The 27,939-nt window shown below is 35.5% G+C and overlaps 1 protein-coding gene across 7 annotated transcripts in view; it reads left to right on the top strand.

Moving 5' to 3' along the window:
• CEP128 (centrosomal protein 128kDa) overlaps positions 1 to 27,939 on the top strand; it is a 342,764-nt gene that overhangs the window by 163,465 nt on the left and 151,360 nt on the right. The window contains exon 20 of one of the 7 annotated variants that reach the window (XM_014534689.1): positions 7,019 to 7,049. The exons of the other annotated variants lie outside the window; for them this stretch is intronic. Within the exon in view, the coding sequence (XP_014390175.1) occupies positions 7,019 to 7,023 (5 nt within the window). The 3' untranslated portion in view covers positions 7,024 to 7,049. Of the gene's footprint in view, positions 1 to 7,018; positions 7,050 to 27,939 lie in introns of those variants that run through there. 7 annotated transcript variants of the gene reach the window in all.

The raw sequence follows: 27,939 nt of genomic DNA on the forward strand, positions 1-27,939 counted from the left end.
AGATATGGTAACGTTTCTTTTCAGTGCTTTTAAGTTGTGTGCTGTTCAAAGCATTGACTCTAAAACACGTTCTTCATTTCAGAAGGTTCTCATGTAGGTGACTTGTCTCTAGCAATGGTGATCTCTTTCAAGGGCTTTCCTTTGGTTTTACTGTTCCCAGAGTTCTGAGAAACTCCATTCAGCTAATTTTTCTGTTTTTCCTTGCTTTCTTTGAATCTCTGTTCCACTTCCTCAGTTTGTGGCTGGCAGAACAGAGGATATCTTCCTGGGACAGAGACTAGGAAGGGACTTATAAACTGTAGGAATTTTCCCTAACATGTAGGCTAGACATGGAGTGGCATTGTTTTTTTGTGCAAAATTGATTGATTGATTTAGTTTTCCTGCCACTCACCCATTCATCTATAACTTGTGAGAACACTTAAAACTTATTCTTACACTTAAGATTTGAAGGAAAGTTTACTTTCTCCCAGTCGCTTTGTCTCCTGAAACTGGTGGCTTTACAATTTTCCTTGGTCACTTCTCCTATATCTACTTCTCCCTCTCCAGTTACACTATCTCTGTCTTATTTAGCTCTTGATTACCTTATATCTTAAAGGATTGCAGAGCTTCTTTTTTATTTTTTAAGTAAATCATTATTGTTTAAAATATTACAGATGTACCCCTTTTTTCCCCATTGACCTCCCATCCCACTCCTGCCCCCTCCCCAGACTTCACTGCACTATTGTCTGTGTCCGTGGGTTATGCATATATGCATGTAAGTTCTTTGGATTACAGAAGCTCCCTTATTTGAAGATCTTCTTGACCTTTAGTCTCTACTTTCCACTTGACTGGTCTTTACCTGTGAGCCTGCCAGTGGCCTTCAGACAGATTTCCCAAGCAGGCACACTCTGGTTGGTAGGCCCAAGCTCACACCATTTCCCATGCCCCAGCTATCCTCTATCCATTTCTCGGTTATTTGATAACACATTTGGTTATGGTGACATCTTTTAGAAATAACCTTAAATATTCTGAGATTAATACAAGAAAGTAAATCATTCTCAAATTTGGTGTAGTATTTTTTTATAATAAATTACTTGCAGCACATCCTGCAGTTGACCTCCATCCAATAGCATTTCCTTAGAGAAAACATTCATGTGTACACACAATTGCTGTTCTAATCAGTTTCGCCAGGTGAATCTTCGTCAGGTACAGCTTTGAGCCCTGGACTCCTCAGCTCAGAAACCTTCAGTGGTTCTCACACTGCTGAACAACAATGTTCAGATTCTTACAGGAACCCCGCCATTTTCCCCTCTCTCCTTCTGTGAAAATTCAATCCTTATCATGACCCTTGCTAGTGGAATTATTCCTTTTACCACCCCATTGCTACTAACACTTTTGGATATAATTACATGACATTTGCCATTTATTGTTTTTTTCCTCTCAGTATCTGCATATATATGTTTTTGTATTAAGTTTTAATCTCTTGTTTTATTATTGTTCCATTGCATCTGGCCATGTGTTTTATATTTAAATAAGAAATAAACTTACTTATTGGATATTTAGATAGGTGGACAGGTGGGTAGATGGATGGATGGATGGGTAGATATATGGATAGATGGATGAATGAATAGATGGATGGATGGATACATACATGGATAGCACAGATTAGCCTCTGGTCCCTTTAAGTCCATCTATTATGGTGTCTTCATCAGAAGGCATAACCCCTTACTATATCTACACTAGACACTTAGGTCTGTTCTAGCAATCAAAAAGAAAATAAACATCAATGTTGATTGCTGTAGCTTTTTCTGCTTCTTTAAGACACAAGACCAAATATGAAGGATTACACAACTTAGAATTACCTCACCAAACTATCTGATGATGTCCTTTATTAAGCTGTTTTCACTGGCAATAAGAGAAACCTTCTCATATTTATCTTTTCAGAGTAAAGGCCTTCAAGTTCTTCCATGTAGTATTTGAAAAGACACTGATGCACACATTCTCCTTTCTAGATTAGATGAATCATTTGATCATTCGTTACAGTTGATCATCACATCAACCATGAGAGATTGCAGATTTGCTTTATTTCCCTTTGAGACTATTGACTTTGTACTCTAGTATTTAAAATTCATTTCTTAATCGTGTCACATTTTGAAAAGATTCCTCACCGCAGTGCCCCACAGATTATATTAGACCTTTATGTTCAACTGTTCACCCTCATTGTTGTTGAGGTGGCCTTATATTCAGGCTTTTATGTGTAATATCTCATTTAATCCTTAAAACAACCACTTGAGATTATTCATCCCATTTTAAAGTCAGGCAGCTGAGTCTGGAGGCAAGTGGAGATTGGTAGTTTCTCATAAGTAGCCAACCTTTCAGACCTCACGGACCACCAATGGTCCACGGACCACTGGTTGGCGACTGCTGGTTTAGACAGTGAATTACAGATGCAAGAGGACTTGTGAAACTCATGCTTATATTCTCGCTATCATGTTGCATACCAGAATAAACCAGTATTACTCAGTCAACTTCAATAGGCCTTGCAAATTGGAAACAACCTGTCCTTTCTCATTTTCTTAGGATCTGTTCCATGAAGTTGTAAAGAAATCAAGTTTTTTGTTAAAAATGTTAGAAAGAAACTGCTCTGCCACGATCTCAGTCTTTTTGGCTACCATAATAACTGAACCACTAGGAATCCAGAAAAAAATGGTCAGCTTAGCTGTGTAGATATAAACTCTTTATTAGTGATAGCTGTAATATTTCCAAGATTTTCTTTCACATTATTTTAGTACATGGTAGCCTATAATTTCATGAATAGCTCACAGGAACTTCAAGCCTCAGGCCCAATTAATGAAGCTAATTCTAATGTTATATACAAACTCTCCTTGTGTTATATACAAAGATCAAACATTTTCTTTTGTGTGCCTCCACTATGAATGTGATACCTGCCTCCTAATCAGTCACCCACGACCACACCTTGTTGTTACGTTTTTAAAACTAAGAGTGATTAAAGGCCACTAGTTTTCAGAACAACCAATTAGTTTCAAATCCATCTACATACATCCCATGGAAGAACTGTTTCCAAGAATCATTCTGTCTGACTGACTTCTGAGGTCATGAGAAATTTGTTTCTCACAAAGCTTTCAAAGTTCACTGGGATCAGGACAGGTGAATATCCAATTTATGATCCATAGTTTCTTCCTTCTTTTCCCTCTTAACACAGTCATACCTGCCACTAGAACCACAGCTGAGTCTGGCAATACTATAACAGTTGCCCTCTGGTTAACATCTCTCTGCCTTCTTCTGCTCCGACTATAGAAGGACTCAGCATACCTTAACAAAGAAGCACGTTCCTCTTGTGAAAAGAGATGTAAGATTTAATTAAGATGTCAGAATACTTTGAAGCTATGAGGTTACCAGAAACTAAAATGCCTGTGGCAGAGGGAAGAAGTCCTTTCTTCCAAGGTCCTCTGAAGGGGAGACTCCTTTGTAGTATGATTTAGTTGCAGTGAAATGCTGATGATTATGGCCAAATATAGAAGTTAGTCTCTTAGCTGAAATTGTGAACTCACCTTAAATAAGGAACTGGTCTTGGATTCTAGGTGCTTTGTAGCTATGGATATATAATGTGAACACTCCATAGAGGTATGTATCTAAGTAATACCATCTCGTTCCTCCATGTCGGTGACGCCTCTGATGGGTTCTCTTTAATATTTGTATCTTTGTGGTGGTGAGGTTATCTAGGACAGTACAGGGAAGAGAAAATGGCTGCTGTGTATGTGATATGACTTCAGATACTTTCTAAACACACCAATTCTCACAATATTTCTCTAAATATGTTTATCACAATGGTATTCATTAAGGGAGGAGTAGGAGAGGCAAATGCAATTTCAGTGAAATACCTTGTTTCCAAGCAAACAGTCTTCATGTAAAAGTCATTCTGAAAACATAAACTGTTAAAGGAGGGAAAATATAACTAGTTAATATGTGGTTACATTCCAGTTGGAAATCAAAGTGAATGCAACTCTGGCATAATACACTTATACTGTTATGCAGTATTCATATCTTCATGTGATGCTCATATTAATTTTCTACCTAAATCTACTTAACTCACTTTTTTGGTCCTTTTATTTAGGCAGAGAAATAATCTAATTAAACTATTAAGAGAGAATAAAAATGCTTTGACTTAAATACATTAAGAATAAGAGTTAATAAGAATTTGGAATATTTTTCTGCTTTTGGGGTTTGAATTCAGTACTAATCCTTTTTATATAGTTCCCATAAATATGTACTCTTTTTTTCTTTTGGAATCTGTGGAGCAAACTCTTAAAATGCCCTTTCTGGCAGAGGTCTCCTTAGGATTTGCTCTCTGACGTTGTGCAGCTGCCTCTGACATCTGGAATGAGTTTGGATGGAGAGTTGTACTTCCTTCTGAGGCTTCTGCTTGAAAATCTTTTTTATTGATTGATTTTTAAAACTTTACTCTAAATGGATCTTTATCGCTTCTTAAACTAATGTACCTCAGGTCAACTGTAAGGTCCAGTTAGACAAGACATAAGTGTTTGGCCTTGGATGCTTGTCTCCATGTAAACCAATCTGAACTCTTTCACAGTGGGACTGTATTGGTCATTCCATCTCCACACCTCTGAACCATGTCCAGGTGACAGAGCATCCTATTACTTTTCCACAGCTCTATTCTACTTTTCATTTGCAATTTTTGTTGCAGTCTTTCTTCAGTTCACTTTCCCTTCAGGTGTATCTTGAAATGTGTCACTCTTTTAAATTTCTAGTTCTCAAGTATTTTATTCACCTTTCAGCATCTCAACCCCAAAGTTCATTTTGTAAGAAATCGGTCTATAGTCATTAATGATGCTCACTTTTTTTTACCCCCTCTGTTTAAAATATCCGTTCATTCTTATTATCACCTGGGTAGAAACATTAAATGAGATCCATGGCTGGGTAATGCACATTTGGCTGCCTGGTTTACTTCTTTCCTCCTTCAGTTCAATTTGTGCCAATGAAAGTACTGGTCTTGCTCAGTCAAGCCATAAGAAAGCTAAAACTGAGTTATCATCAGTGATTGCCTATTAGCTTCTTTGGAGTTTGTGTTGTTCTATTGGGTTCCATATGTGAAAGAGACATTCTTTTACTTTTAGTAAAAGAATTAGGAAATCTAATTCAAATAAGGTTTTATAGAAAAGTTTACATATAAAGTTATGACAAGGATTAAATAGTTGTGAGTATATTGTATAGAGGAAAGTGTTGATGCAGTGGCTCAGGTTGGTTCTAGAGTTCTTTTTCTTTCATGTGGTTTTTTTTTTCTCATGTAGATTTGGTGCTCCCAAAGAAGCAACTACTGAAGGGATTATTTTATTTATTTGTTTGTTTGTTTTTATTTATTTATTTATTTATTTATGTATGTATGTCTGCTATGACTATCAAATGCTCTAAATGCATGGAGGGAATAGAAATTGTAGATTATGGTAGCACTCATAAAGAGACATTTTTTTTGTGTGATTTTTGTTACCAGAAAGTTTCCCTACTAGTCAGATGTTAATAGCACCTGTTGTGTTGACTAAAGCAAAAACATCAGAGCTGTCATGGTAACAGGAGAGATGTCTGTGGGTTTCTAAACTGCAGGAATGAAGGAAGCAGGTTGGAGGGATTTAGAGATTGGGGAGGAAAAGGGGAGAGGTGCCGATTGCCTAATAGAAAGGGCCTTCCAGGGTTCTTATTTATTCTTATGTGCTCCCTTACACTATTTCTTCTCTTTTCTTCTTCAGTCTGAAGGAATAGAGTAAGGGAATGGTTAGTCTTATTAGTCAAGGTTTATTGAGGGCGTAGGTATAACAAAATATTTGATATCAATGATATACCACAGAACCACTCACAGTGTCCAACCTCCATAAAGCTTTTCTGGTTTGTTATGAAATGCAATTGTTAAGTGAAGATGATTGTTTCTGGTTTATCGTTCTGTTTCTACAAGCTAACTTCAACCCCTCTGGGTTATGTGTTATGATGGATGATTGTGTTCCATTCTGTGGAAGTTAGTATTTGGTAAAACTTCCCAGAACACTGTAAGATTTCAGCAATAGCTTCCAGTTAGCTCTTCATCTGTTCTCAAGTGACCTGGCAATCTTGCCCTTCTCTGTGAAGTGGGCTTTGTATGGTCTCCCATTGCTTCAGCCAATTAAGACCTTAAAATTAGGCTTTGAGGAATCCTGCTCAGGCTTCCAGGAACATAATAGCGCCACTTTTCATTGAAGGAGACAAGAAGTGTTAAGTTTGGCCAAAGAACAAAGCAAGGATAAAAACCAGTGCTAAAATTACAATTAGCCCTGAATATTTTAATGCAAAAAGGGTATCAGTTTTTGGACACTATTCCTCCTTTATGCTAGATTTTCCTCCATAATTTATGCATTCAAAGTTTTTCACTTATAGAGATAATTGAGTTATGTAGTAAGGCATTTTGAACGGGTACTACACCCTTATTTTTGAGGCAAGTAGTTTTGCTATCCTAGATGTAAGCATGGATTAAAACAGTCCTGTTGTCTCAAGCCTGAATAAGATTCCAGAATGTAAGTTCTTCAAACTATCTTTCTTTGATTTGGGTGGGAGAGATGAGGAGGTTTGACATTAAAGTATGATGTGACATTTTTTATGCATTTCATTCATACTTATAAATTATCATTATCAAATAATGAATTCCTTCATATCTATTTATGGTAGTTTGACTCATTGTTCCTTTAAAGATCTGGCATTTTGTAGAGTAGTGACTATCTTTTTCTCACCATACCATTCTAGAATGGCAGTTTCCTTTGTTATAGAATGGTGTACAATTCTATAACAAATGACAGAAGGTTTATTTTTTTCTCTCTTTCTCTCTGCTTCTCAATGAGGAGTCAGGTAAGAATACTAAGATTGGTATTTCTGCTCAGTAACAAAAGTCTTTGTAAATGGGAAATGATTTTTAAATAAGTTATTTGCTTAAATATGGAAATTACGTTTAAATGCTTCAAATAAGTTATTTTTCTCTTAGACTGAAAATGGCAAGATGTTATTATTGACACATGCACCGTATATTTAAGTGAATGTGGTATGTTTATATATGTATTGTATTCGTACACCAAAGAACAGAAATGGTTTTGTGTACCAGCTTATGTGATTGCACTCTTAGATTGGAGTCTCTGAGTATTTGGCTCTGGGTTCACCCCAGTGTCCAGGAATCAGCATCAGAGAATAATTACTATGTGTGAGTTGTGTTGAGCAGTGGTTATCCTGACCACAGTGTGACATGACAATAGGTGTTTCTCAGTAGGGGCACTCTGAATATTTTGAACTGGGTAACTCTGTGTGGTTCAGGATGCTTCCACACATTGAAGGACATTTGGTTATAGTGATCTGCAAACCCTAAATACCAATGCACACTATCCACAATAAAAATGCTTACACACATTTTGTTTAGAGTACTATCTGATGCCTTTCTCCCAGCAAGGTAAACGAAAATGTGAGTTAATTGTAATAATATATTTTATGTAACCCAACATATCCTAAATATGATGATTTTATTGTATGTACTTGTTTTCTTTTTTATATTATTCCATAAAACTATGAACCTCATGAGAGCATAGACCTTATCTTAAATATATGTATCAGTGTTTCATGGCTTATCACAGTGTGTGACCCATAAGCATCTTATACATGTTTATTCATCAGATGAAATGTAATGCTTACTTTAACATTTACCTATTTATTTGCTTTTTATTGAATTTATTGGGGCAACATTGGTAAATAAAATTATATAGGTGTCAGGTGTACAATTCACCCCAGGTGAAGTCTCCTGCCATCACCATTTATCCCCCCTTTACCCTCTTCTACCTTCCCCATTTACCTAATTATGTAAACTCAGCATATTCTTCAAACAATTATTAAGCAATATTGTGAAACTATTTAAGCAGAGATATATTATGAACTTTATTTATCTACTTATTTATTTATTATTTGATTCATTTACCTATATCCTGATTTATATAACAGATTTACACATAATTGATTGGATTAAAGTGTACGACATCATAGAGCAGTATTTTCCAAATAAATTAGACACAAATGTGAGCTATGTATGTAATTTAAAATTATCTTATAGCCACACTAAAGAAAGGTAAATGAAAATGTGAAGTTAATTTTAATATATTTTATATAACCCAATATATCCTAAATATAATTATTTCAACATGTATTTAATATAAAAAATTATGAGCTATTTTATGTTTTTTTTTTATATCAAGTTTTTGAAATCTGACATATATTTTACCTGCACAGGCATATTTCAGTTCCAGTCGTCTGCATTTCATATGCTCATTTGCCCATGTGTGGCCCATGGCTAATGTTTCCGACAGCACAACCCTAGAAGGCCTGTATTGGCCATTGTTCCACCTCATCAATCATTTGCTGAGAGATTCATCTGCAGTAGAATTACCAGAATTGTTGAGAAGTCTTTAGGAGGTTCAAGATGATGAATGTAAATAGAAGCTCATATACTATACTATTACTTCTATTTAGAAAAAAAACATGTACTTTATATCTAAAAAATAATTCAAGGCATCTTACAATAAAGACTATAACATCAATACCAAAATATAAAAGGGAAATTAAAGATTTATAGGTTAGAGTCTTTGAGTTTTCTAAGTTTTGTACATTTGTTTAAAAAAATGATAGAAAATAACATAATTATTTATGTAGTTTGGTAGTGGATAAATAACTTTACCAAATCAGAAGGAAGGCTATTTTAAGGAGATTTATTTGCTTTCTTTACCTAGATTTTTCCTCCTTGTTGTATAGATTGCATTAAAAAATTTAGATGGTTATTAAATACAGAATTCATTCTTTGGATTACACAATTATATTGTCTTTGGTTTAGAGCAGTGATTTTCAAATGGTGTGTTGTCCTGCACTGGTGTGCAGCAAGAATTTGTAAAATATGCAATACTTAACTATTTAGTCAGGGGCACTGACCTCTTTCCCTTAGATTATTAAATAAAAAAATGACAACAGCCAATACAACTCTAGCTATGTGGTGTAAATGAATCAAATTTATACCTATTTTTTTTTTTTGGTCAGATCTTAAACCGCAGAATTTTAGTAATTAGTGTATTGTGCCATGAAATGAAACAAGTTGAAAATCACTGGTTTAGAGTGTAGAGCTTAGAAAATATTTTGCTCAGACCAAGGTTTTTTTTCATTCAGACTATGGAGTCTTAATTACTCTTTCGACTGCCCAGACAAAGTTGTTTGGATCTAGCTTTTAATTTTTCAAAACTTAGTACCTTCTGATGAATTGGGAAAAGGTTTTATTAGCTACACAAAGTAAATGAAAAGGGACCAAATGTTTTCTGGATAACTACCACATGCCAAGCTCTGTGGTAGCCATGTTTTGTAATTTCTCAGATAGTCTTTTGTTTGAGGTAGGTATTTATTCCTGATTTATTAACAAGGAAATTGAAACTCATGGAGGGCAAGAGACAAACCTTTGGATCCATGGATAATGCAGAAAAGATTCCTTTGTAAAATGTGTCCTGACCAGTTGCAAGAAACAACTGTCATCTTATTCATATTAAACTGTGGCCCATCCCTGTCAGTTCCACTCAGCAGACCAGAGTAATTATTTTATGACATAAACTAGAGGCCTGATGCACAGATTCATGCACCAGTGGGGTCCCTTGGCCTGGCCTGCACTCTTTCGCAATCTGGGACCCCTTGGGGGATGTCGGAGAGCTGGCTTTGGCCTAATCCCCACAGGCCAGGCCGAGGGACCCCACTGCTGCACAAATCCATGCACTGGGCCTCTAGTATGCATATAGGATCTTTGGTTAATCTCTTCCACCTCTCCTTCCTCTCCCTTTCCCTCTGAGATTCATCAGTCTGTTCCATGTTTCCATGCCTGTGGTTTCCGCTCCTGTGTTGAGCATCTGCCACTTGGTGGTCAGTGCATATCATAGATACTGGCTGGTTGGATGGTTGGACGGTTGGACGGTCGGATGGTTGGATAGTCACTTAGGCTTTTATATATAGATAAATTTATATATAGATAAATTATACCATCTGTTATTACCTCAACTCTTCAATGACCCTTGCACTTAGGAAAAAAAAAATCCAACTTCTTTCTTTACATGAAGAAACAAAGAGCCTAAGATGGGAAGCAAAATTTCCCAATCACACAGGAAATTTGAATCCAGGGCTCATAAACTCCAAAGGCCATGCTCTTTATCATCGTGTTTTAGTGCCTTTAAAATAAGTAGCTTCTGAGGCAAGAGAAGGAAATGGAAATCAGCTGGTTCTGTTCCATCAGCCAAGTTCAAAGAGCAGCAGCAGTGGCTAAAGGGACACCAGAGACGAGAAGTAGGGTGGCAGGCCACTCTGTGTGAGCACAGTCACGGGGAAGACTCTTTTTATGCCCTCATGACTCATTGTAAGAATATTTTTCACGTTTTGTAATTACTTTTTTAAAGATAAAATAATCCTGTGTACTCAATATATTTTTCCAAATGTCATTGGCCTCCAATTGGTTTAAGGTGGGAACTGACTTTTGATAAGATGATATGAGTTATTAGACAATATTTTTCTTAAAATATTACATTTTTAAAGGTGTTGATCTGCTAATACAATGTGGTTTTATTATTCTCAAGTGTGGGGTGTGGGTAGAGAATGTCAGGGAAGCAGTTCTGGCTTTGTCCTGTGTGGAGGAAATAAGGGAAGTTCAAGGTTTGCCTGTTAGAGAGATTGGGTAATTTTCTAGGTCTGTTCTTGTCTGATGTTAGTCGATTCTACAGAAACCCTGCTGTGTCAGTTTTGCCTTCTATCATGTAGTTGGACAAACTCACATATATGTGCTCAACGTATGCTTACACAGATGCATATGAACAGAAACACACCTTATGCTCCATTTACATAATAGCCTTTCAGAAATAGTCTGCTTTCTATTTTCTTTCTCTTGCCTTTCCCAGCTCAGAATAGCAGTGTTCAGAATCCTGGTGAGAGAAATAGCTTTGAGTGTGTTACTCCTTGAATGGATGGTGCAACCCACGTATATCATGTGGAAGTTTTAAAATTCCAATTGTATACACACTTTCTAAAGAAAACATGGGCTTGCTTAGGGAGAAATATATTGTACAATTAGGTGTCTGAGATTTACATTTTGATATTTTGCAGGCCTCTGCTATGTTGAGAAAGAATAGAATATTCAGTATATTCCTATAAGTAGCATTATTTTTCAGAATATTAAAATTGGATCCCATGCACATGAATAATATTCATAGAATTGAATTCTCTAACTTCTTCCTACTCAGCAGAGAGGGAGAGATAAACACTAGGTGCTGAAAAATAGAATAGGAAACTGCAGCAGGAATGACGAAGCCCCACTTACTTTTCCATAGTTTCTAATAACCAAGATTTTCCATGCAGCTGACTCTTGATTCTCTCTGCAAATGGGCCAGTTGTAGGATGATGAATACAGTCTACATAAAATTAGAAACAAAATCACTATACTTATTGTCAGTCTCTTTTATTTAATACTTGTAAGTAATGATAAACAGAAGTTACTGTATTTATAAACATTTTATGCTTTAAATACATACAAAAATAAACCTACTATGTGCAAGACTGGGGGGATTCAAAGAATAACGAGACCATGTCCCTCCCATTGAGGACGTTATAGCCCTGTAGTCTAGATATTAACTTCAGTGAACCTTTGTATATGTTGTTATAGATATTAATAAAATGATATATACACACATGACGAAGGCACCAGCTCTGCTTGGATGGGCGATATTTCAGTTGGAATCTGGAAGTAAATAGGAGTTTGCCAGGTGAAGAAGCAGGCAAAGGAAACAACCTACCCAAGGTCAGAGAATTCTGAAAAGGCCGTGCTTGTTCAGGAAATAGGAAGACATTCAGCAAGGCAAGAATAGAAAATGTTTTCTTTATATGAGAAGCAGAAGAGGAAGAATGAAAGAAGATAAACCAGGAAAAGTGGTTTGATATCAGATTATGAGGAGTGTTTTATATCAACTACCAGAATGTTTTCTAGACTGAATGTGATGATTCATTTTACCTGGTTATAGGATGTTGCTAGCAGCAATGGGAAAACTGCTTTTTACCTATAATACAAAATACATAAAGTGCTTTTCTCTATAGCTATTTTATTGTTAGTAGTAACAAAGAACTACAGTATGGTTCAACTTGGTAATATGCCTGGGTTTATTTTGATTGCCCTATAACGAGATGAAATTTAGCTTTTGTATTGTTTCCAGATAGGTCAGGGCATTACCTGGTGAGAGATGGAGTTAGTTCACTCTTGTATTTTACAGATGAGAGTTTGCAGGTATGTGGGGTTTGGAAGTAGACTGATACTCAAGCCTGTGCCAGATCTAAGGTTGAGCTCCAGGCTCCAGGGAAGAGCACCCAGGTGACTGACTTGGTTATTTGTCATTTCACAGTGTTAAAGATGGAGTCACTGGTGTGTTCCTGACTGAGATAGATTGGATAGATTGGTTGACAGAACTTTATGAAAGCTTCTGGTTGAATAAGTATGGGAATCATTATAATTATTGTGATCTTCAGCTACCCTTTGAGGGTACATCCCAGTGCCTGCCTTGAGCCTCATACTTTTGAGCACCCATCTATGGGATGAGGAGTATATGGGGCCCTGGATCCATGGCTGCCCACTCAGAGCCACAATATCTCTCTTTTCTAGACCATGTTCTGGGTACTCAAGACCCCAGAATTTCCTGATCAAACTGCCATTACGATTATCTCAAATCCCTTATTGTGTAGGAGACAGATTTAATGCTTGTGTTCATATTTTCAAACTTCTTTACTCTCTTATATTCAGTTTTTTGAAGAAAGTTTCAAATTAAAAAGTTTATTTCTAAAGAGGATTATTGAAGTATGCTATTATGCACTAATTCCCTAGGATGGCCATGTATAGTTATTAGAATTAGACTAGAAGGAACAAACTAATTTTATGTACTTATGTTTGTAGAAGGATAAGGTAATCCAAAGTGAATTGAAATGCAAGTAGTTAAGTAAGTAAATGCTGTCAGGCCTGTGGAATTATTTTCACTCCATTTTAGGAACAAAATACATTACTATTGCAATTTCGTACATTTTCTTGCTTATATTTGTTTGAAGGGCAGTTGATTGTTTTATATGTTATTTGATGCTATGTAAGTATCATATTAGTGTGGTATAAACACACACACACACACACACACACACACACACACTTTTGTATTCTGTCTAGATAGGTCAGGGCTTTATCTGGCAAAAGATAAATTTATGGTGTAGTCTCATACATCAATCCTCAGACCATACTTTAACGGGAGTGTACTTTTTTCCCATTAGAAAAAAGAACAAGTAATAAAGGACTGATTTAGAGAAGTTACAGCAAAGTGTCCTAAGTGAATTCTTTGGATTTATGTTGCCTCAGTCTGACATTTAACACAATCTACAGAAACAATCAAAACCATTTCCTGAGATCAGGAAAACAAACAAACAAAATTAGGTAGCTTCTCATGTAAACCAAAAGAGCTGTTTTATTTTTAGCTGCCATACTTTGTTTTCTCAGGAGGATGAATGTTTATTTATTTGGTGAATTATCAAGATTTACTTTAGAGCCCTGGAGTGTGCAAGTTAATGATTTTAGTCTATCATTTTTTGTATCACTTTAATGAAAACTATAGGACAATTTGGATATCAGATGGTTTATTTTACAAATCATATTATTGTCTTAAAGTTACCCTTTATAAATGTTTTGTTGGAGTTTGTACATTGTCAGTTCTGGTTATACTAAATCACTTTTGATTTTTAAAAAATTCTGTTCAAGAAAATATCCAATTCAAGTCAATGGGCTGCACATCTTGTAAAATTCCTAATTACGGGCTGTTTGGGCAGGTTGATGTGTACATTAACGAACAAGGGGTTAATTAGAGGACCTTTTAAAACATAGTTTTTATTGATTTCAGAAAGAGGAAGGGAGAGGGAGAGAGATAGAAGCATCAATGATGAGAATCATTGATCAGCTGCCTCTTGCACACCCCTTACTGGGGATCAGGCCTGCAACCTGGGCAGTACCCTGACCAGGAATCCAACTGGGACTTCCTGGTTCATAGGTCGATGTTCAACCACTGAGCCACACTGGCCTGGCTAGATGATCATTTTAAGAGATCCTTACTTGACAAGTGACTTGCTTTATTTTATATTCAGTTGTACAGTACTTAATGTAAATAAAAATATCTGTTCCTTTAGTATTTATAATATTCCAAAATAACTTGTGGAGAAGTCCAAGAAATTAGGACTTATAATGTAGAAAAGCTATTTTTATAAAATTTTAAAAATTGTTATTATTTTAGTAGGTGCTGCAGAGATATGTATGAATCCAGTCAACTCTGAAGTAGATGAGAATAGATATATCCTGTTTCTTTTTATTTTTTTAACCGCACCAGAGGATATGTTTTATTGTTGTTTTTTAGAGAGGGAGGGTAGGGAGAAGGAGAAATAGAGGGAGTGAGAGAGAAACATCGTTGTGTGAGAGAAATAGCCATTGGTTGCCTCCTGTACACACCCCAGCCAGGGATCGAACCTGCAACCTAGGTATGTGCTCTGACCAGGAATCAAACCCACTACCTTCTGGTGTACTGGCTGATGCTCCAACCAACTGAGCCACCTGCCCATTGCTCTAATTACCAATTTATGCTAAATACCCAGGAATCATTTCAATCAGCAGAATTCAGAATGTGGGAAAGTTTACAGGCCAAAAGGTCTGCTTTCTTCAACAACAAAATTATAAGAATTAAAAAGCTGGAGAATGTGGAATTAAAAGAGATTTAAGAGGTTTTTCAGTCAATGCAATTATGAACTAAGTAAGAACTAAAAGACAAGACAGTCTTATGGTGGATGGTAGAGAACTTCCGTACTTTATTTGGACTTGGAGACAGTAATTGTTTTGAGAATGGGAGTGTCCCTTTATACCTTATTTGTTTATAACGGTCTCATTTATAAATAAAAGGATGGATTCCAAAAGGCAGATTTCCCCAAGGTTCTATTTATTGTTTTAACGCAGCAGTGATTGATTTTGCCTACATTTTATCTCTGGCCTTCTTTTTCCTGCATCATCTATTAATCTGTCAGTTTTCACTGTGCATTCTCAGAACTTTTTCTTCAGTTCTCTCCAAGTTACCATAAGAATAGTAAAAACAAACCAATAATCTTTTCAGAGTGTGCATTTTTAGGTGGTGGCATTTATATGATTAAAAAATCCTGCTGTCTATGGCTATTTTGGTTAGTTTTTTGCTTTATTTGTGTTACTGTACATCTTTTAGAATTTTTTTTGTTGTTGCTGATTTTATGTAAGTAGCTCTTAATATAATGCAGTACACAGAATAAGTAGGCAGTTCTGCAAGGCATTCAAACAGCCTGTGAAAATGCAAGAGCTGTTGGGCGAAGTTGTTAAGAGCTTGGCTCTGAAGGCCCACTGCCTAGGATCAAATCCTACTTCTATTATGTTGTGACCTTAGGAAACTTCCTCATCCTCTTTGTCCCTAGTTAAGTGGTGGTACAGTAATTGTATTAATGCCCTGATTTTTATATATGTGTCTGTACACACACATACACACACACACACACACACACACAGTGGTTGAAACAATAGCTAGGAATCTATATATATAAAAGCCTAAGCGACCTTTAAGACCTGATGACTGGCCAGTAGGTATGATGCACACTGACCACCAGAGGGCAGACACTCAATGCAGGAGCTGCCCCCTGGTGGTCAGTGCACTCCCACAGCCAACCTCCTGCGGTCCCTCCCCCTGGCCGGTTGTCCCTGTTCAGCCCAGATGGGGCTGGCCGGTCAACTCCTGCAGTCCCTCCTCCTGGCTTGATCAGGACTAGGCAAGACAGGCCCTTATTGACCTTGATCACTAGCCAGGCCTAGGGACCTCACCCGTGCACAAATTCATGCACCGGGCCTCTAGTTATTCAATAAATGTTAACTGCTATTTTAACACAACTTATAGTTTTGGTTTTTGTCTCATTCAACATCTCTTACCCAGATATTGCACTGGGGAATGGACAAGGGCGACAAAATAAATATGGGCAGGAGACTGTACAGAAGAATTTAATAAATTATCTTCGAGCACCTATAATGTTGAGGACAAATAAATCTATCGGAAAATGTGATTTGCTTTATTTGGTGTATAACTAATCTGATTTTACTCGCAAATCTTGAAACTTTGCTTAAATATCCATTCAGCAAATATTTGTCAAGAATCTCCTATAATGCTGCTTCTATTCCTGGAACTAAAGATTTAAGAGTGAATACAATACATAAAAATCCCCACAGCTGTGTTGCTTGCATTCTATTGGCAAGAGACAGACAATAAAAACAAAAGTAAATTATAGAGTATTCTAGAAGATAGTAATTGCCATGGGGAAAAAGCAAAGAAGAGGCTCAGAGAATTGAGGAATGCCATCAAAGGCAAAATATAATTTTAAATAAGATTATGGGAGTAGCTTTCACTCCAGTGAAAAAGTGCCATTGGAATAAGGAGTGAAAGGGAATAATTTGTGTACATATCTGGGAGAAGAGCATCCTAGGCAGAGAGAAGCACCAGTGCAAAGGCCCTGGGGCAGCACTGTGTCTAGCATATTTGAGGCACCACATAGAAGCCAGTGTGGCTGGCACAGAGTGAGCAAAGGACATGTAGTTGTGGAGTTTGATAAAAGAGATGAGTCAAAGACCGTACTAAAGTTTTTAGCTTGAGTAGCTGAAACAACAGATTCTTTATGACTGAGGTGTGAAGACTGATGGTTGAACAGGAAAGAAAATCAGTGGGAAAGAGTGAACTAAATGTGAGATCTAGTTTAAAATTTAAAACAGTCCCTTTCAGTCTGTCTTGGTGCAAGAAAGTTTAGTCTCTCAGAAAACTTCCTTGACATTCCAGGAGAGGTCAGTTTACACATCTTCTAGGCCGAAGCCTCGGCTCCCTGGCTCCTCTGGCAGAGTCAAATTCTTATGTTTCAAAAGGAAAAAAAACATTTAAAATTCTATAGCTGTAATATTTACATATAATCTCTGAAATATCATGATCTTCGTTTTGTTTTGTTTTGATAAATGCAAGTACACAAGTCCTGTGAAATAGCTCTGGTCATGTTTGATGCCATACTGTTATCTCCCAAAATGTTGAAGTGTGTCTGATTTTCAACCTTTGCCTTAACAACCCTTTGTTCAGTGAATCTTCTTATAATCTTCTGTAAACTCTTATTTAACAAAATAAAACAAAGCACATTCAAAATCTAATTTAAGTTATCTTCACATTTTGAGGTAAGCAGATAGAACAGATGTTACAGTGTGACTTCCTCTATATTTCTATTTTAAAATGTTAGCCTGTTTTCTATTCAGCATTTTCCAAGTTAGCCGAGTTATTAAAAATAAAATGCAGGAACAGACAAAACAGAAATGGCTGTGCCTTTTTATTTTAAGAATAAAATAAATTAAATAAGGTTTGTCAAATGTGACTCTAATAGTATTTAATTTAGAGCGGGAAAAAATAGACAACTTAGAAAGTATTTCATTAACAATCTCTAATCTCAGATATTTTAAAAGATATGTTTAAAGACTTTCAATTGAATGACTGTTAGATACATTTTGGGAAATATAATGATGGTATGAAAATAGAAAATCCATTACCTACTCCAGAGTGCCTCTAAATTCCTTTTATTGTATAAGAAAAATGACCATTATACTTCTAGTTCATCGATAAGATAAGTTTTATTGTTAAGCTAAATAAGAGGAAACCTTGTATCTCTGGAAGGTCACTTTGATTTAGAGAGTTTCTTCTTTTCAATGTTTAGAAAACTTTCTCATTTTTCAAATTTTAGTTGCTGGCATTTGGTAATTTGATGTGACCTAAATTCAACGAAACTGCTAGTACCAAGGAGTCCTGTTTAATGCAGATAATGTACACAGTTCTGCAGACAGGTTCCACTTAAAACTAACCTTCCAGCTTCCCGATGCATCATCTCCGATCTCAGCTATCCTCACTTTCCCCTCCGTCTTCACACTCATGCTCTGTGATGTTCCCTTTACCTTCAGTATGTTAATGTGCTCCAGTCCTGTCCAAACAAACAACCCTGTTGGAATCAAAGACCCATCTGAGCACAACTTTATATCATTCTTACTCAAACGTCTTTGAAGAACTACCCTGTTTTGCTCATTGTTTTTTCAACTCCACCATTCTTTTTTCAACCTGCTGACATCTGATTCGTCGTACCTCTTTTATGAAACCACTATCTCTGCAATTGGTGTTGATATCCTAATTGTGACATCCAAAGGCCACTTTTCAGTGGTCTCAGTTCATCTCTCTGTAGCACTTGACAATGATGGCTGCTCTCTCTTCAGTGAACTCTCTTGACAACTCTAGTCTGTGCTTACTAAGTGTATTTCTAAACATTTTCCAAGTTTCTCTGCCAGCTCCTTTTACTCTATCCATTTTGTAAATTTTAGTGTTTCCTAAATATTGAGTCTAATCTAGGCCCTCTTATCTTTTCATGTCTCCTGTGCTCCATGGCAGATTTAATCCAATATCCTGATTTAAATATCTACATACGCATGATGTCTAATCATAACCGCTCCCTTAGGATTCAGATTTGGGTATCTTAGTGTCTCTCAAATATGTAGCTCAGCTGTGTTGTGTTTGGGTATTAATCTGAGTGTTACCTGAGTATTAAAGAATTATGTTCTTTCACATACTACTTGTCTTTATTCCCTATTTCCCACTCAACCAAGCTAGAAACCTCCAGGTCTTTCCAGTCTTCTCCCAGTACCCTTTCCATCCCAATAACCAAGCTATCACAAACCAGTTTTCATTTACCTTCTTCGTAGCTTGGAAATCCAACCCCCTTTAATCCCCCTCACCACTACTTTTTGTATTTTCCCCCAGATACTACTGACCTATGGTTCAGAATTTTCATATTCCATGTGTGGCATGTTCCCTGCCCCTAAATCATTGCACTGTCCAATCTATTCTCTATAATACCAGAGTGTTTTGATTCATAAAGAAATCTGAAGATGTTTATATTTGCTTAAAACCTTTCCCTATTATTTTTTTGCCCAAGGGGTATATTATATGGACATTACTTTTTTTATTTTATGGATGCTCTGAAGGTCTTTTAATACTCTTACTCTCCTAGGTACTTTGCCTTCCAGCTCATTAACTACTTGACATTATTTGAGTACATCCTGCCATTTCACATCTTGACCCTTTGGAAATGCTTTCCTATGTTTTAAATTTCATCTTCAACTGCTGGTGAACCAATTATTTCTCAAAGCTCAACATTAGGTGTCATCTGCTTTCTGAAATATTGCCTGGCCTTTTCCAAACTCTCTCTGGACCAATGAAGACATTTCTGACTGAATGTTTCTTAAACCATATCTTCTCCTTTATGAGGTCATGTATTTCTATGCTTTTCTACTTCATTTCTTCTGTCTTATATTCCACGTTTTCCTACTGTAGGCAACCTCTCTCTTTTATTTCTTCTTTATTTTTGTAAAGATATGTTTATTGATTTGAGAGAGAGAGGAAAGGAGAGAGAGAGAGAAACACTGATCGCTGCCTCCCTTATGCACTCCGACCATGGAACAAACCCACAACCTAGGTACGTGCCCTATCAGGAATCAAACCCTCAATCTTTTTGGTGTAGAAGGAGATGCTGCAACCAACTGAGCCATTGGGCCAGGGCAGCAACCTTTCTTATAGGCACAAATACAACCCCTGCAACAAATTTTATTCTCCTTTTATTTCAAGTTTTGCCCTCAGAAACATCTCTTCCCCTTTCCTTTTTTCAACTATCCATTCATAAACTGTTAATATGATTAGCTTAATAGTTTAAGCAATAAACAATTCTTAGATATAGTTAATGTGCAGAAGTCATGCAAATGATTAAGAGAAATCTCCTGTCATAAGGAAAAGTGATTTGAACTGAAGTCATGTATCAGAAAGAGTCTAAAGCACCTGTGGGAGAAAACATAGATAGCTCACTGTATCTCCTCTCATTTTCAGATTAAATGGCCCTTTGGAAACACTAGCATCTAATGTAAATTGAAAATGATTTCTTATTCAATTGTATTAAAATATATTATTGAGTTTTTCAGATTTATATTTATTTTGACCATACAAATACAATATTTCAACCAAATTATTAATTGAGTATGCGTTGTGACCTCTTCTATGGACAAAACCATTTTGAAGTTGGAAATCATGGTTTAAATTTCAAACAACTGACATAGATATAGTTGAACATAGTAAGAATGGAGTTGCCTTTTTGTAATGTTTTTGATTTTAGATTTCATAACGGTATTGGATATTTACTTTTTCTCTTATTTTTTTTTTAAAGAAGTATGGCTTCTGATCTTGTTTTGTAAAGCACCTTTAAAATATTTGATGACTTTGTTTTTTTTTTTCCAGACAAGTAATATACCAGTTTATTTCTAATAACCAAAAATAAATTTGACATAGAAAAAAATGGATTTCCATTGAGCTTTAAAAGAGTACTTTGTATCTCATTAAAGGATAAAGTCAAATTCTTGTGAATAAATCCCCAATGTCAGTACTCTTGCCTCTGAAATAGATCATAGCTGTTTAAAAAGCTGTTCTGTTTTCTGAGAACTACTGCACAAATGACATGTAGATGTGCTTTTCTTTCTGACATCATTAAATTATGGCTCTAACGTGAAATTTACTGGTGGGAAAGAAATTGTATCTTTGTTACAGGCGACTTGAAAACAAGTTGAGACTGATACATGGGCCCAAGATTTCATTTAAAATATGAATATTTCATTGACCTGTTGCTCTATAGAGTCAAGGAATTTAGTGTAGGCTGCTACTACTTTTTCAAAGCCTCTGATACCTCCAGAGTATCTTAGACCTTTACTACTCAAAGTATGGTCCATGCACTGGCAGCATTTGCATCACCCGAGAGCTTGTTTGAAATGTTGCATCTTATGCCCCATCCTAGATCTCCTGAATGAGAATCTGCATTTTAACAAGATCTCCACGTGATTTAAATGTACATTAAAGCATGAGAAACACTGACTGAGACCAGTGGGCTCTTATGTTCCCTAATTGGAGAAATATGGAGAGTTGCCTTATAGAAAGGTTCAGGGATAGTTTTATAGCCCCACATGGAGTAGACTTTCCTTATCTCTTAGAAAACCAAGGTATGAGTGAGTTGGGTTGGAGGAAACTGTGGGGGTCCATCCAGAATATCATTTTAAATCTGCAGTGATCCTTAAAGATTATATAGTTCAACCCTGTTTTTTTATAATTAGAAATCTATATCCAAAGGTAAAGTTATACATTTCTTGAATTTGTTTTACCTGAGATTTGGGACACCCAGGACATTCTCTTTATCCCAGATACATGCATGATGACTATTCTCACTACACAGAAAATTGACTTATCCTATATTATGAAAGGGTAATATGCAAATTGACCCTAACGACAGAATGACTGTGAATGACCAGTCTCTATGATGTGCACTGACCATCAGGGGGCAGACGCTCAACACAGGAGCTTCCCCCTAGTCATCAGTGTGCTTATACAGGGGGAGTGCTGCTCAGCCAGAATCCAGCTGCTCAGTCAGAAGCCAGCTCATGGTAGTGGTGGGAGCCTCTCCTGCCTCTGCAGCAGCACTAAGGATGTCTGACTAACGTGGGGAGTGGGCCTAAGCTGGCAGGTGGACATCACCCGAGGGCTTCCAAACTGCTAGAGGGCACAGGCTGGGTTGAGGGACTCTAGTTTGATTAATAACATTTCTCTTTGTTAGATAGTAAGTTTTAAAGTAAATTTTGCCCCATATAAAGAAGAAAAATTCTTAATGTATTAGGAAGGACAGGAATTTAAGAAGGATTTGTATCTAAGTTTATTGGTCTGCGTATTTTAATACAAAACTTCTGTGTTATTGGTTTCAGTATTGGTGTACAGGATGACACTCCAACCAACTGAGCCACTTGGCTGGGGCACAGTTGTTTATTTTCAAGCATGAGTAGGATCTCATCTCTGAGGAGAGTTTACTCTTACATTTTCAGCTTATAACTAGTTAACCTCATACATACATAGAGTCCTCTTTTTTATTTCATTTTTTAAATTTAGGGAAGGATTTAGAACATTTTGGATTATGCAATGTAAGAGTGTTCTTTATATTTTTGATGGATGATCTTTTATGTGAAAGAAGCATTTGAGTTTATTTTCTTTCACAGCAGGATTACAGATTATCCCCAATGATTGTACCCAAGAAAAAAGTGATGGAAAGTCTGGATCTACTGTATACATGCTGTTCCATTTCATTTTAATTGAATTGGGGTTCTCAGGTCACCTGCGGGAATCTGTGCTCAACTGATGGGCTGTTCTTCATGGCTTTAGCTGCTGTGTAATTTTCCCTTGAGCATATACTGTATATCTTTTAAAGAGTAACTGTCCATGTTGAAAATAGAGGGTGGATAGCAATTGACAAATAGCCTTATCTTAAGCCAAGAAAAATCTGAAAAATATAGATTAGTTCATTCTAGTCTTCTGTATTAGTGACTTTACTATATAATTCTAAAACATATGAAAGATGTCTCTTAAACATGTTTTTGACCATCCATTTTTCTCGCTAAAGCTCCTAAATTATTTGTTGTTTTATTGCCAATCTAATACTTGATTTTAATGAAGGTTTTGTGATTTTAATATAACACAAGATAAATAATATTGCTCTATTTTTCTTTTAATATGTATCTACATCTTTCATTTTATCTTTTCATTGGGCTCAACCACACTGGGGCAAGTAATGCATTTTATCAACTTTAGATTGTTACTTGAGGAAGAATACTTTTTTTTTTGTTAAATATACAAAGGGTTCTAGTTCTTTAAAACTAAAGTTGCTTTTTTTACATTATTATTTTAGTTTTTCTTGAACTACATAACACTACTTTCTTTTACTCTTTTTTTTTTTGTATAATTTTGGTTAAATTTACTTTCTTTGGACTAAAACTACCTGGGTAGGAAAATTGCTTTCTAGCTCTTCTTAAGGCTAATACATCCACAGATAAGGAACTGATTATCCATATTCAAGAAGCAGAAAGAAATATACCCTCGTGAGTATACCACACTCCAAGTTTGAAGAAATGTTGAAGTAAACTTTTTTAGGTAATTTAATGGTAGAACTACTTTATATATAAAAGCCTTATTTTAGAGGTGGCGCTTTTCCCATTTAACTCCCAAAGTTCAAAAATGAGGCCACTATTATCTATATATATAAAAACCCAGAAACTAAAATGAACGGAACAACAGGTGGCTATGATGCACACTGCAGCAGCCAACCGGCCTGATCCATGGCTTCTCCCCCCACTGGCCTGGCCCGTTGGGCTCCCATCGGAGCAGGCTTCCCGGATCCCACCTATGCACGAATTTATGCACTGGGCCTCTGGTTTTGAAACTAAAGCCAGAAGAAGAGTATAAGAAAAGAGCATTTTAGACTCATTTTACTTACAAACATAAATGCAAATACTTAATACATTGTGGACAGATCACAAGAATTCTCTCTTCATATTACACAGTGTTTTACAAAATATCATACTTTAAAAAGATATTAGCTTGTAAGAACATGTAATAAATAACTGCAAAATACAATGAGTGTTTAATGTATGCTTTTAACATTTATGTAAAATGTTTTTTGTACTCATTCAATAGAAACTTACCTGGCCACTGGGTAAAGCTAGCAATAAAACTGCTGGTCTTCAATGTGTTAATAGTATATGAAAAAGATATTATATATTATATAGTGGTCAAATTGTCTTTGTTCCAGAGCTGTGAAGATTTAATATTCAGAAAGCTATAAATGTCATTTACCATATTAAAATTAGGATTAAATAAGAAAAAACAAGAGTCATATAGATAATCACAGGAAAAAAAGTATTTGATTAATTTCTCCACAAATTCATATTATGAAAATTTCTTAGTAAATTACAGGATATCTACCAAAAATTACCTTAAAGATATCATTTGAAATAGGAACATACCAATTTAAAAAAAATACCCAAGTACAAGGATTGATATTCGTTTTCACCACTTTTATTCAAACTTATACTAGTGTGAATTGTTAGCAAATGCAATAAAATTAGAAAAAATTTATGATATAAGGATAGGAAAATACATAAAACAACCATGATTTGTAGGTAATATGATTATTAAAAGAATAATAATGTATAGACAAATACTTCTGTTCATCAAAATATATTTTTTTAAAAAGATAAGATATTAGTTCTAAAACTTAAACTACCAAGGGTTAATATCAACAATAAATGAACTAGAAATCAATAAGAAAAAACAACTCAATCAAAAGTAGGCAGAAGACATGAATAAACATTTAATAAAAGAAAGATATATAGGTCCAATAAACACGAAGAAATGAGATAATTGCAGGTTACTAATTCAATAAGATCCAATTTTTCACTCATTTATTGTACATTAAAATCTAACAACATGAAGTGGTGGAAGGGAAATGGATAACCAGGGTTTTCTTCGTGACTTAGTGTAAATTGGTATAATCTCTCTTGAAAGAAGTTGCATTATTTTATAAAGTTGTATACTCACATGTTTCAGTTATATTACTCCTAAGTATTTAGCCAAGTGAACTTCTTTGATATGTCTAACAAATGGTACATTCAAGAATGTTCATAGAATCACTGTTTAGCATTGCAAAAATCAGGGAAGAACTCAAATGTTCATCAACATGCTTTAAATAGCAAGGTACTAAATAAGGCATTATATTATACTCTCTAGTTTTGTGTATTTTGATACTTTCCATATATAAGAAAGAATGAATGAATGATTAAAATACAAGGGAATGGGATAGAGTAAAAAGGAGTGGGATGATTGTAAGATTAAAGCAAAGTGGCTATAATTAATGATTTCATTAAGGATTTCCATTTGAGTCTTACTGTTGTAAGAGCTCTATACTTTAAATAAATGCAACTAATGTGCTACACCAGTAGTATTCTTATGGGTAATGGGGAATCGCGTCAGTATATTTCATGCAGTGGAGTAAGGTGATTGGGTCACTTTTTAGAGCAGAATGTGAAATTAATTCTCTGGTGGTTAAGCCAGAGTTGTGACAATTTTGCCTTGGTGTCTTCTCTCCTCTGTAATAGAGGTAGTTCATTGGCAGTATACTACTATGCGTGGAAATAAAATAAAGCACGTTAGTATGAAATATAGCCTTTATTTTATCTCATTCACACATATACTGGTTTACAAACATATATACAGTTATATACACACATATATATTTGCGACATATTTTTCTTCAGTTAAATTGTAGAGCCCCGGCCTGTGTGGCTCAGTTGGTTGGCATGTGGTCCATTACTCTGAAAGGTCATGGCTTTGATTCCCAGTCGGATCACATAACCAAGTTGCAGATTCGATCCCGGTTTGGGGCTTATATAAGAGGGAACCAATCAATGTTTCTCTTTCTTTTTCTCTCCCTCCCCCCCTCTCTCTAAAATCAATAATCATGTCCTTGGGTGAGGATTAAAATACACACACACACACACACACACACACACACACACACACAAAATACAAAAAAACAAACAAAAGAAAAAACAACAACAAAAACACAAAAACTGGAGTTTTTCTAAAGCTCAATAAAATTTTCTTGTAAGGAGAAAATTAAGCCCTTAAACATTTTCTTTAGCCTATTTAAAAATGTTTTGCATTTGCCTATCAATATTATGAGAACCTTGCAGTCCATTTTATAGAAATCATGAGATATTTTACAGACGTTAAGTACTGTAGGGTCACTTGTTGGGGAGGAAAATCTTCATAATGATGTAATCTCTAAAATATCTATAAGGATAATAGCAATGATGGTGAATAATTGCAGGAAAAATTATACTCATGGACTGCTTAGTGCACACAAAGCAGTGTTTTTTTTTAAATAGTTTTTTTAGTTGTCCTTTGATTTAGATATTGTTATCCTCTTAGAGTCAGAGGTGACAAAATTGATGTGTCAAAGCTAACATTGAAATCCAGGTATTCTGATTAAAATCTTATAGCTCCTTATCATTTCTCTAGCTAAAATGTGCACAATTTTCAAAGTGGAAAAAAGAAAGAATGAGTATTCAAGAAACATTTAAAAATTAAATGTTTTAATTTAACATTTAACATAATCAAACCCACAACCTAGGTATGTGCCCTGATTAGGAATCAAACCTGCAAGCTTTTGGTGTATGGGGTGATGCTCCAACCAACTGAGGGGAATAAAAGGGGAGAAAAATGGAAAATATCTGTAATCAACAATAAAAAATATATTAAAAAGTAAAAAAAATTATTTTCTCTAAGGGGAAATAAAAGGGAAATCAACCTCTTTTTCATAATCCTATTGATAGAATTATTTATTTTCTCGGCTGAATAACTTCCAAATTTGCTAATCATTTATTTCCTATAAAAGACCAATGATTCAAAATCCTCCCTTTATTGTTTTTGCTGTGAAGATAGCATGTTATTGGATTTATTAATTAATTTCTGGGAGTTACTCAAAGCTTTGCTAGAGTTCTGATGCTTAAAAACATAAAAAGAAAGAAAAGGCATACGTATCTCCTTGAGGAAAACCAAAGATAGGCCGGGATTACAGGTTGTAGGCAGTTTTACATTTCTGAGTGTGATAGTCATTTGCTTTAATTTATTTTAAAAATGCTTATCAGCTTATTAATGAAATAATAGTTTGAATGAAGCAAGAAATTATATTTTTCTTCTAATGACAATTCTGACTTTAATTGTGCAAATTAATACTTCAAAAGGTTTCTTTATGATTTCAGAATGGATTTTTTAAAATCTTCACCCGAGAGTATGTTTCATTGATTTTTTTTAGAGAAGAGAGAGAGAGAGAAAAGAGGGAGAGAGACAGGGAGAGACAGAGAGATATCCTTGCCTCTTGTATGCTCCCTGACTGGGAATCAAACCCACAACCTAGGAATGTGCTCTGATCAGGAATCAAATCTGCAACCTTTTGTTGTATGGGATGACACTCCAACCAACTGAGCCGTCTGCCCAGGGCCACATGGAGTTGTTTGTCCTAGGTTTATAATTATCTAAATCTTCTAGTAAAATGGTAATTTTTAATTTTTGCTACAACTATAAATTTCTGTTATTGTTAATTATGGTCCTAAAATAGGTTTCAGGGGGAGAAAAAAAACCACCCCTGAATATGACAAGGCCATTATATAGGTCTTAGTATACATAAATGTTTATCTCTCTTTTTTAATGTTTATCTCTCTTTTTTTTTATTGATTTCAAAGAGAGGAAGGGAGAGGGAGAGAGAGATAAAAACATCAATGATGAGAGAGAATCATTGATCAGCTGCCTCCTGCATACTCCCTACTGCAGACCAAGCTGCAATCTGGGCATGTGTCCTGACTGGGAATTGAACTGGGACCTCCTGGTTCATAGGTCGATGCTCAACTACTGAGCCACACTGGCCGGGCTACCTCTCTTTTCTTAGAAGATTTCTAACCATTACATTTTTTTAAACCTGAAATATCTTAGAGAGAAAGTTTACAGACTCTCAAAACAAATTATTTTGAGAGGATAAACACAGGAATTAAATTGCCACTAATAATTTTCACTTCATTTCACAAACTTCAATGGCATGATTACACAGATGTATTATCTTTCAATCTTACTTAGTTTTCATGTGATATAATATTTTACCCAGATGTTATAGTACTTCTGAATTAACCCTTTGAGTGCCAACCAATATCCTAGGAACTATGCTAAAATTGCCAGGGCATTTTTGCTGATTTTACAGCAGTTTAGGAAAAAAATTATGAATCGCAAGTAAATGAAGTTACATATTCAGAAACTT

The sequence above is a fragment of the Myotis brandtii genome, unplaced genomic scaffold, assembly GCF_000412655.1.
Source record: "Myotis brandtii unplaced genomic scaffold, ASM41265v1 scaffold132, whole genome shotgun sequence".
In the NCBI taxonomy this organism is placed as follows: domain Eukaryota; kingdom Metazoa; phylum Chordata; class Mammalia; order Chiroptera; family Vespertilionidae; genus Myotis; species Myotis brandtii.